The 12,083-nt window shown below is 41.9% G+C and overlaps 1 protein-coding gene across 1 annotated transcript; it reads left to right on the forward strand.

Annotated features, from left to right (window-relative positions):
- Positions 1-9,192: 9,192 nt before the first annotated feature.
- On the forward strand, positions 9,193-12,083 carry dlx3b (distal-less homeobox 3b). Its single transcript, XM_070990657.1, has 3 exons — positions 9,193-9,721; positions 10,555-10,739; positions 11,201-12,083. Exons 1-3 carry the CDS (start codon positions 9,379-9,381, stop codon positions 11,513-11,515), a joined length of 843 nt encoding a protein of 280 aa, XP_070846758.1. The 5' UTR covers positions 9,193-9,378; the 3' UTR covers positions 11,516-12,083.

Consider the following 12,083-nt stretch of genomic DNA (forward strand, 5'->3'; position numbering starts at 1 on the left):
ACACACAGGGGCCTGTCTCTGGGCACTGTCCCTCACTGTGGTCTGCGACACTGTGGGTGGCAGTCGTCTTCAAGTATAGCACCTGAGATAACCATTGTCATGAAGAAAAAGTGCTCAAAGATAGCTGCGCATGCACAATCCAAGCTTTCATTTCATTAACAGTCTAATGTAAATTTATAAAGGATATCTACTGAGAGAGACTCTAGGCCAATGGTTCCCAACCTTTTTGTCAGACATACCCCCCACAGCCCTGTCAGATGAACTCAAGTACCCCTTCATCAGCGCTGCTAACAGTTTATCCATTCATTTCAGCTATTTCGATCATTTATCCATGCGCTTTATGTATTCCCTTTAGCCAATTATTTTAACTCATTAACCATTAATTTGCTTTAAAGCTTTATCCATTTTAGCTAACATTAACTATTTCAACTGTGTTTTGCCATTTTTCGTCCATTATTTAGCATTTTAGCTGTTTATTCATTACTTTTGGCTGCTTATTTCAACTGTTATCCATTACGCTACTTTATGCTAACTATTTTAAGCCTACATCCATGAGACCACTTTAAGTTAACCATTTTAACTATTTATCCATTTTAGCTAAATATTTCAACAGTTTACGCATTGCTTTTAACTATTTCAACTGTATCCATCACTTTAAGCTAACCCGACTCTTTCACTATGTTCACCCACTTTTGCTAACTCTTAATCTATTAGCGATTTTTTCTACATATGTTAATGCAGAAACTTACTCATGGTCAGGTGGATTAGAGTGGTTATAGGCTGACGCACTTTGTCTCAACCTGACTTAACAACCTGACTGACTCACTTTGCCACATTTGTTTTAAAGGGTATGACTGCAAGTTTATAAGAAGGAGATGAGAGACCATCATGGAGTTTTTGTGTAAGCTGAGGAGGGAAAGGGGGCAGAACAGAAACTCCCAAAATCTGTCGTGCTCAGGCATGCCTAGAAAAATGACAGCTCTCTTGTTAACAAGCCCACCAAATAACTAGGTGGATGTCTTACACAAGACTTTTCTGTTATTTTCCTGCCTACAAAAGATTTCCGTCAAAGGCATTTGAGTGCATTTGAATTGGGTGCTGGGTGTCAGAACTTTTATATGTGCTATAAATTCAAATGCCAATTGAAACCATTTGGATTTAATATTTTATTGATAGTCCATCTTTTACATCTTTTAAATAATGGCTTATGCTTCAGGCAGAGCTTCAGTGGAAATACAGATGTTTATGCATTTAGGATGCATGCAACGGAGATCACAAGAAACATCATCTATCAAACTCAACTTTGGAAGACACTCTTTTTACATTTGGCTCTCTATACTATACAAAGTAGAAGATCGCACAGTTGATGTTAAAGCGTCTTGACACCTACTGTGACCACTGTTGCTAAAAACACTGGGAAATGCATTTGACTGTGTTGAGATGAAAACCGGTGTCATCATGCCTGCAGATTTAGGGGAGATAATCAGCAGATAGAAGAGAGCAGTTTCATCTAGTCCTCCATGCAGTTTAGTCTGAGCCAAAACAAACATGCTTGGATCAGGGTGGAGCTTCCTGCTAGACTCCTGGGAGAGGGCATCTCAACCCAGTAGGCTCAGGGAGAGTGTAGCTGTAACCAAGGCTACATATTCACTCTTCAGTGATAAGCCCCAAAAGAGATCGCAACAAAGGGGTGAGGGGTCAAGATGAACTGTGGGATAGTGGGAAATCAACTCGAATCGTGGGAGACTGAGACATTCGAAAATTTATTATAGTTTAAATGACCATTAGCGGACATGTGATGCTTGAAATTCTGCTGTAGCAGAAGTAGAATTAGATACAAGTATACTATCACTCCAATAAGCTTACTATTGCACTGTGCATTCCCTTGGCTTGCAGCCCACTCAGAGAGTGGCCTTAGTGAATGCGAAAGTTGGAGTGGAGGGTGAACAAAGAGGTAGTAATCAAAGAAGTCTCTCTCTTTCTTTTGATCACTCCCTGAACAGCTGTTTCTACAGGCCGCTCTTACTCATCCACTCTTGGCAAAGTGGAGCCGGAGAATAGATGCATTCTTGTCAGTGAGGCTGGGGTTGCCAGGACGGGACACTTGTGCAGATGCCTGTATGCATCGTCTAGTGTTTGTGCCAGTTGAGTGGAAAAGATGGAGAGGACTAGCAGGAGGTGAAGGACGAAGTGAGGAGCATCAGAGGGAGGGAAAGATGTTGGACAATTTTTAAAAAAAGAAAATCACCCAATGGAGGTAAGGATAGGAAAGAAACAGGAAGAGAACTTTTAATGGGGGATGCATCACATGGTTATGAGGACACCTTGTCTTTCTATGTATATAAAGGAAGAGACACACAAACTATTGGTTGTTACGATTGTCCAGCTCGCTGTGTGTGTGCTCCACTCACATCCGAGATTGGACCAGACAGCTCAATTAGCACAGTGCACTGTTGCAAATGCTGATTGACATGGAATGCTGTCCGGTCAGAGGCCTGTTGTCTCCATACAGGAGGTTGTTTGTTTACACCCCTGAATTCAACAGACTGAATACTTGTTGAAGTATATGTTCACATGGGGTGGCCTGATTACAATAGCTTCACTTCACTCAGTCATATGGCTGAAATAAATATCACAGAACTAATTAATTTTCTCACGTGTATCCATATATGGCAAATAGGGACAAAATCCCAGAGAAAATCATCAAACTGATATTTACTGCAATGAAACATGTTTCACTCTAACACATCATGACCATGTTTGTCCAGTGTTTTTTACCTTTTCGCCATTATCCATTACTTTCAGCTAACTATTGCAAGAAGCTAACTATTTCAACTGTTAATCCACTTCAGCGAACTATTTCAAATATTTATTAGTTGCTTTTAGCTTTTCCTTCATTCCAGTCAGATAACTCATGTTTGAAATGTTTATTAAAACAGCAGAATGTAGTTAGAATTTGGCGCCTAGGCTCCGACCTCATCACTCCCTGCTGATATGTTTACAAAGAGATATTGGTGAGTGATATATCTTAATATTTTAAACCCTCAAGCCAAAGTCTGCAGGTGGATGCTGGAGTGGTGTTGGGCCTGAAAGAACAGGCAGCAGTAGGCCTACTGATGCAGGACAGGCATGGCATTGACAGGGCACAGGGAGAGATGGGATCCATTTTTAAGCTAATTATTTTGACTGTTTATCCATTTTAGCTAAGTATATTAGCAGGTTGGCCATTAGGTTACTTTTAGCTAACTATTTCAACTTTTTACCCATTAGCCTAAGACTATTTAACTCTTTATCCATTAGCAATTTTAACAATTATCCATCACTTTCAGCTGTTTCAATTTTGAAAAATAGCAATCTGAAAATTCCAATAATCATTCAATCATCGGAAATTACCAATTTTTGCATAATGTTGCTGTAAGATAATTATTTTCACAGTATACCTGTTTTGGCTAAGCTAATTTCTACATATGTTTGTATCTGAACTCTATCTGTTAGTTTAACTTCAATTTCTCTGCTTGCTCGCTGTTGAAAGTGCTTTTTAATGCCCTCAACACATTACTACTGTTTTGCATTGCACCATAAAAAACATTTACTTACTTTGTTAATTTATACTCACATTTTGCTTTAATCATTCATCAGAACTGTGTAATAGCACAAGACATAGCACAGTATTGTCATGAGACAATTACACTGACTTATCACTCAAGTCTAACTTCACTGAACTATTTCTCTCTTCCATTTTATGTATATGATGTATGATGTAAATGAATGCATATCCTTATTTTTATTGATTTCAGTGTGAGGCTCAACTTGTTTAAGTAAAAGGACAATGACAGGGGCTGATGCTAAGACCAGGGAAAGAAAACAGATGACCTCAGAGTACATAAATTGAGCTGACAGACACACAAAATCACATTAAAGATTACCTATATTGTACATTTCCCAGCATGCAAGTGAAGACTGCTGACCGTGACTACAAGAGACAAGTGTCATTAGTGCTCCATTAAAGTCAGCGGATGGCCAATAGCAGTGGACCCACTGTGTTTTTCAGATCACAGGAGAATCGTTGTGGGTGGAAGCAGACCTGCGGGGGAGCATTTAGCTGTAGAAGGTGTTTTGAGTGTGTTTATGTACATTCGTGCTTGTGTATGTGTGTTTGGTGAAAAGGGCATGCCCTTTAACATCTGGCCACATGTGTCTTCCATTAGCTTTTTGACTCCTTTGACAGCTGTGGACCCCTGGGAACACATTACCAAGGCCTTACCTGGTCTCTTTCCTCTGGTGCCCTTAAATGAACAACACACACACACACACACACACACACACACACACACACACACACACACACACACACCATCTCTGCACAGTACACTGTACTGGTGGGAAGCAGCCTGAGAACAGTTGGGAAGCTGTAACGATCATCTGTTCCAGAGAAATCCCAGATTAAGTCGAGTATTTTTAGTTAGGAGCGATGGGAGTGCTGAGCTGTTGGCTCAGGGACAGTCAATTATTGTTGTGTTCTGATGGCTTTGAGGTTCTCTCTGCGCTGTTGTATCAAACATGTGAAGTCAGAGTTTGGATAATGCATCTTGCAGATCATGCACTTAATAGATATCTGGAAACATTTGGAGGAAATCAAAGAGGAGCAGAAGCCAAAACCATCAGGTGATTTTTCCCTGTCTGGACAAACAGATCTACATTACACAGATGGCTCAAAGTCCTTGACTCATTGCCATTTTCTCTTTTTATCTCTAATCAGGACTGAAGAAGGAGGGAGAGAGAGAGAGTGGGGAGAGAAAGAGAGAGTTAGCAGTTAATAGACTTCCAGTTCTCCCACTCATGAGAGTGCCCTGACTCCCCAAGCAAGCAGACCATTCAATCAGATCAGCACAAACTAGCCACTGGCGCTTCATTATCTCAAGGCGCTCCACGCTGCTGCCTTGAAGTTTTCAAAGGGAGATGAAATTGCGTTGATGGCTGCGTGGGCGAAGGAAGCAATGAGGGGAGTTTGTTTTTGTGATGTCAACGTCCCCCTCATAATTAAAGTCTAAACATCCTCTGCAGTGTAGGTGTACAGATGTGGGATTATGTGCTCAGTACTGTACTGATGGGGATCCCCTTGGCTTGTTTATGTGTGTAGGGGGTTAAATACAACACTCGGCGTTGCTATGGAAGTCCTTATAGTGCAAAATGAAACAGTAAGTAGGAGAAGGTGCATAAATGTGTGTTTCCCTTTGTTAGTCTTGTGGGTGCATGGCACTTCTACGTGAGGACAATCAGCTTTCCTACACCACCATCATCATTTTTCTATCTATTTATCTATGTGACTTGCACATGTGTTCATGAGCACAAGAAACAAGGGGTACAATATTTTTCGTGAGGGCTACATAATCCTGCGTGTCTGAGGGTGAATCAATTCAATCTGGAATGCTGAAGCTGGCATTTCAAAATTGAAAAACTGGAGAGAGCTGCAAGGAGGGATACAGACAGAGGTACATGATGTACATGAAGTAAAACATTTTGATCCTATTTTGCCATCCTATCAAGGTCCTGAGGGAATTTCTGTACTGTCATGACTGAGCGGCACTACCATTTCTGTCGCTCATTTTGGCCCACAGGGGCTCCCACAGGCACACTGATGACTTTCTCTGATGGAAAAATGGCTCTATTTGTAATGTACAATACAAAAGGTACTTTTTTTTCTTCTTTTTTTTTTTTACCTTGACAGCGATCAGAGCAAATCCTAGTTAGCAAGTAATGGCCCGAGTTTCTCTGTGCAAGGTCTGAGCTTTTGTCCTGTGTTGGACCCAAGCCAGCTGTTCCACTTTTACACACTGCATTAGAAAAATACAAAACATGTCCCTGAAAGCTGTCTCATGTTACTGTGTTATGAGGGTTTGACTGGTTGAGTGTAGAGAGTTGGTTTGACTGCGTGCAGGATAGATTTTCACCCAATGATAAATTACACATTCTCTGACAGAAAAATGATTTATACTTTACAGAGGAGCAGCTACATCAGACGGTAAACCACTGTGTCTACAAGTTTATGCATACAGGTTGTAACTGTGGAGTCTCTTCGGTGTCTGGTGTCTGGAATGACATTTGTGGATCAAAGACAAACACCAAGTTTGCAGATTAGGGGGTCTGGTCTCTGCAATGACATGGAGGCTTTTCACAGGTGTAACCTGATGGCAAACAACTTCACAGGAACAGGAACTGGAAGGAAACAATGAGGCAGTCGCTGTAATTCATAGCAATTTCCTAAACTTAGCCTACTTTACAGTTTATCTACACTACTCGGTCAAGTCAATATCACATCACACACACAGAGAGAGAGAGAGAGAGAGAGAGAGAGAGAGAGAGAGAGAGAGAGAGAGAGAGAGAGAGAGAGCCTGGTGCTCGTACCAGCATGTTTGTTGTTTGTTTAAAGAGGTGTACAGACATAACGTCAAACACTAATTACACACACAAAGCCTCCACAATAAACTGACAATACAAACTGCTCAAGTTGATTTCAGTTACTTTCCACATTTTGTACATTTTCACTATATTTTGCAAGTGTATGCACTTGTGTGAGCGAGGCCATGTATTACTCAGGCTGTGGGGACATAAATCTGTTTACACACTGAGTGGGGACTCACCTTTCTTATGGTGACAAAACAGAGTCCCCATAATAAAATTTTAAAGTGAAGACTTGGAAAATGAATGTAAGTCTATGTAATGCCCCAAAACACTGATGGAAACATGTATAAGTGAGATAGAGAGCGCATGTGCCAGGACAGTTTTTTGTTTTTTGTTTTTTTTGGTTTTTTTCAAATTGACAGTGCAACATTGAAATTTAAGACATGTGCACCATCTACTGGACATTACATGGTACTACAATATCATGATATCTTTCACAGTAATAGCATCTTATTTGCCCTTACATTTATGTGAGACTGGCAGAACTGAATATACTTTGGTCGATTATAACTCTGCGACAGGCTTTGTGGCTTTCCAGAAGTAGTTTTAATTTTCTAAAGTTCAAGTGTAACCAGTGACTATTTCAGAAGCTTGAAATGGATGAATTAAGTCTAACTGAGAGTGTGTAGTTAATTAAGATTAAGATTAAGATTTTTACTTTATTGATCACTGCACACATGTGCTACAGGGAGGAGACTGCACACACGTCATGCTTCGTGAAATTATTTTCTCCGCATTTGACCCATCATTCTTCTGTGGCAGACCAGGAGCAATGGGCTGCCAGCCAACGCCGGCACCCGGGGACCCATCCTTTTTTAGTTTAGTTACCATTGTTCAGGTGGTGATCTTCTTGCTTGTTTTTAGTGGGGGTTATTTAAAGACGAAACCCCGGGTGAACACAGGGAGAACATGCAAACTCCACACAGAAAGGCCCCTTTTTTCCCCGAGCAGCAGGCACCGAAGGCATGGTGGAGGACACGCCACCAGCACCCACAGCCGGATTCGAACCGGGGACCTTCTGGCTGTGAGGCGACAGTGTTATCACTTGTGCCACCGTGCTGCAAGACAAACTAATTTCTGCAGGAATCCACAAGTGAACAGCCAACAACAAATGACTCACAAAGCATATTACCCTGCTCCAAGTTCTCTTCAAGTACATTAATTGGCATTTTGAAATTCTTAGAAGTACAAAAAGTATTCACCCTCATTATGTCTTATGGGTTAAAACTGCACAATTCAATTTTGTGATTTGGTGCCCCCAAATGGCAAGAGAGGAAACTTCATCAAGTTCAGAAATCATGTGACTCATAAAAGTCTAGGATAGCTTTGTACTGCTGGACACTGAATACATGAGGTGCACATGTGTCTGCTCACTGTTGTTTGGGTTTTATTCTCTAACTTTTCTATTTGCAGTGGATGGAAACGTGTACCAAAAACGCAGAATTTAATTTTTGAAAATAGAGGGAATCAATAGGGTCGTTTTTAAAAGGGGGAAGGAAAAAAAAAATCAGATTTTGGCTTAATAGGCAAAACTGAATGTGTCTGGGTGGCTGTTGTTCCTGCTAGAAATAAGGTTTTTTTCCCCTTGAATGTGAGTCATTTGGGTGAACTGCTGCTTTTTAAACTTTATCGCAGTGCTACAGAAATGTACCAAAAGAGGGCGGTAGTTCATCACACATGAGATGCCACAGGGGAAACGTCTGCTATATCAGAAGTGTCATTTAAAAACTTGAGATTGTCCTGCGTGAAAAACGTTGCTGTAGCGATGGAAGATATTGGAAGTAGTCAACAAGACACATACTGTAAAGCTTCAGCCGTGTGAAGCTCCGTTTATCCACTTTTTCAGGCAGCGAACTGAAGTTCCATGTGTGAAAGAAAACAGCAGGGGGCGCTGCGCACCGTTATTTCTTCTCACAGTAAAGGAGCTGCAGTTAATTTTTTTCCAGTTCAAATTACAAGCGAAACAACTTTTTTTTTCCCCCAAAAAGCAAATGTTCCTTATAATAAATGAAAATGATTTTTGCCTTGCGTGTTGTTTGTTAGTGCACTTCTTTGCCGTCTTTTTCTGACAGTGATCGAATTTACATTTACATTTACAATTTACACACACAGAGACAGACACAACAGGGACGGTGTGGAGGAATTTACCCGCAGGTAATATCAGCTGAAGGAGTCTTTTACCTATCTCGGCCATCTCTTTCACGTAAAGTTCACTGTCCGACAGCACTTTTGAATGACAATAGCAGACTGTGGGAGGCTGGCTGGCAGCTTTTCAATAGGCTGAATAAAGTGTGATCTCGAGGCACTGTTAAGAAAACATTGCATGAAACACATTAAGGGACGGTCTGGCTGCAGGATTAGGCTTCAGAAAGGCTCTGGGCTTCTATTGTGTTGTAACATTTTGGTGCCAGCCTGTAGGTGATGCAGTCGTCGAGGAAAAACTGGACCTATAGGTGGATGGACAGGCCTGCGGAGCCGCACGTTCACCCAGTGGACAGGTAAACGCAAGAGAGAGAGAGAGAGAGAGAGAGAGAGAGAGAGAGAGAGAGAGAGAGAGAGAGAGAGAGAGAGAGAGAACTCAGGACACTGAGCTATGCGTGCATAGGCGCTCTTGGCTGAAGGCTGGGTTTCACCACGACTTCGCCTGGAGCGCAAGAGGGGGGAAAAGAGTGGAGCCAATGAGAAGGCAGCTTCCAGCCCAGCTCTCTATAACTCTGTGTCACAAGAGCTGAGAGATGCCACAACCAAGTTTCTGCAGCTGGGAGAGTTTCAGTGGACTATAGGCTACCCAAAGCTGTGCGTTCAAAGAGCGCGCACACACGCTACTTCTATTATTGCGATTATTTTTGTTTTGCGCGCTCCACAACAAAAGAATCCACTCGTGGACTTTCTTCACTCTGGAGGGCTGCTTTCACCATGAGCGCCGGACAGACGTATGAGAAGAAGATTGCGTGTATTCTGACCGATCTGCCAGGATCTATGAGTTGCCACCCGAACTCCAAGGACTCTCCTACTCTCCCCGAGTCTTCGGTGACGGACATGGGCTACTACAGCGGACAGACGGCCCACGGCCAGCACGAATATTATCAGGGTCAACCGTACGGACAACCCATGAACTCTTACCACCATCAGTTTAATCTGAACGGAATGGGAGCCGCTGGAGCGTACGCCACCAAATCTGAATACCCCTACACAAATAGCTACAGACAGTTCGGACATTACAACAGAGATCACCTGCAGGCCTCTCCTCCGAGCTCGGGTAAATGTTGCCATAATCACCGTTTATTTATCTGGGATCGTGTTTATCTCCAGTGTGCGTAACGTTATCTGCACCCAAATTAAGTTAGTCTTGTAAAAGAGCATTGGTTGCATTTGGAACACGAATCATTCCAGCTAGTTTTTCTATTTTATTTATCATCTTTATTTTTGTCCATGAAGCTTGTCGTGTTTTGGACTTTCCTTTAGTTTTCTTTGGGGAAAAATGTTGTTGAAATGGGAGACAAAAAAAATGTGTGGTGTGACATGCTGCCTTAAGTCTTATGATATTCTTTCTTTACGTCTCATGTCTCCACAACACACATACATTCATAAAGAAACAGTGTAGTCTGGCTCTATATTTGATTTATTATGTATTTGCAGGTTGAAAAACTAACATTTGATCAGTGGTAGACTACTGGCTGCTGTTAATGTCGTGTTTTAACAGCCCGCCTGGGAGCGAGCCAGCCATTAACAGCTGGCCATAAAACAATGATGGTTTGATTAAAGCTAATAATATATACTCCATCAATTTTAACATGTTAGCGATCGCCTGCCAATTTGGACATTTGACAAGGAAAAAGTTCGTGTCTGAGTGAAGTAACTTAGATTTTTGGGGGTTTGTGACTCAAGTGTTTTTACAAGCCTTTGACGTTGCCATATTGTAGTGTGTTTTTTTCCACATTATTTGACAAAACATTTGTAAATATATATTTTGTGTTACGCAGACGACTCACAACGTCTCATCTACCTTGTGCTGAATGTTTTTCGCTTCATTGCTGCTCATAGTTTTCCTCAATGGTGTATTTAATCCAATTATTTTGCTTTGATTTTTAGTGAAAGAGGAGCCAGAGCCTGAGGTCCGCATGGTGAACGGAAAACCGAAAAAGATCCGCAAGCCGAGGACGATCTACTCCAGCTACCAGCTCGCTGCGCTGCAGAGGCGCTTCCAGAAGGCGCAGTACCTCGCTCTGCCCGAGAGAGCGGAGCTGGCGGCTCAGCTGGGCCTCACTCAGACACAGGTGAGCTGCCTGACCCGGTGCAACACGTGATAGTTTCTAATTGATCAATACTGTTGGAGTCACGTGAGTGAGGGCTTACCAGCATTACCAGCAATTCGTTTTGTAATGATCCATCGATGCGTAATTACGCACAGGAGACAGTGGATTTCTCTGTCTCTCGGTTTGATCAACTTTATTTAGATACAAGTTAAGGAACACAAATGCTGATTTGTTAGGTTTAAATGAAAGGTAATATTTAATTTTAAAAATATGTACATATTTTGCTATTCATTATACATATTATACACACACATATATCAGAGCTGAATAAGCCTCTTGGATGAGGGGCGAAATGTCTTCTAGAACCACAAGCAAGTCCAGTCGCCTTTGGAAAGCACTTAGAAAGCATTCATATTTTATAGCACTTTATGTTTGACTTTCCTGATGCATTGCAATTAATGTTCACACTCTTATTCTCCCAGGTCAAGATCTGGTTCCAGAACAGGAGATCCAAGTTCAAGAAACTGTACAAAAACGGCGAGGTTCCCCTGGAGCACAGTCCTAACGCCAGTGACTCCATGGCCTGCAATTCCCCGCCCTCCCCCGCAGTGTGGGAGAACAGCACCCCTCAGAACACCCCGATCAGCAGACCTCAGGTCCCGCAGCCGACGCACAGCTCGTCGCCGCCCTACCTGGAGGATTATAACAACCACTGGTACCAGCAGGGATCACACCTACAGCACCCGGGCACCGTGCACCACCCAGTCCCGCAGCAAAGCGTGGGAGCTGTTTATTAACAATGACTCAAGAGCAGATTTATCTCCTCAGTTTTTTTTTTTTTTTTTTTTTTTTTTTTCAAACGAGGTCTCTCCACAATGACTCTGCAGAGCGAAGGTTGAGTGGACCGGGAGCAGGCCTGAAGTGAAACATTACCTTTGGTTTTTGGATGATCAAGAATGTTTCCGAACTGGGTTTTTCCATTCACAAAGCACATAAGGGATTTCTGATCACTTGTGGCCGCATATTTAACGGACTTCTGGCGTGGTTCTTTTTTAAATTATTTATCGCTTCTGTTGTATTTCCTTAAATTCTTTTGTAAATGAATATGCAAAGTTTTTTTTTAACAAGTAGCCTAACCACGAACCGAATATTGTCAGAAACTGTGCAGTTGATCCATGCTACATTCAAATCATGCATGTGGGTTTGTAGAGAGCGCGTCAAAAAAGAAAAAAAACTCAGGTCATATTTATATGGATTTGTACAAAACGTCGAAGGCTGTAAATATGTGTTAATATGCAGAACCACTATGATCATATTTGTTTGAAACGGAACGTCTGCACTGTGGTGCTTCCAAAACCATTTTCA

This window comes from Chaetodon trifascialis, chromosome 21 (assembly GCF_039877785.1).
Source record: "Chaetodon trifascialis isolate fChaTrf1 chromosome 21, fChaTrf1.hap1, whole genome shotgun sequence".
Classification (NCBI taxonomy): Eukaryota; Metazoa; Chordata; class Actinopteri; order Chaetodontiformes; family Chaetodontidae; genus Chaetodon; species Chaetodon trifascialis.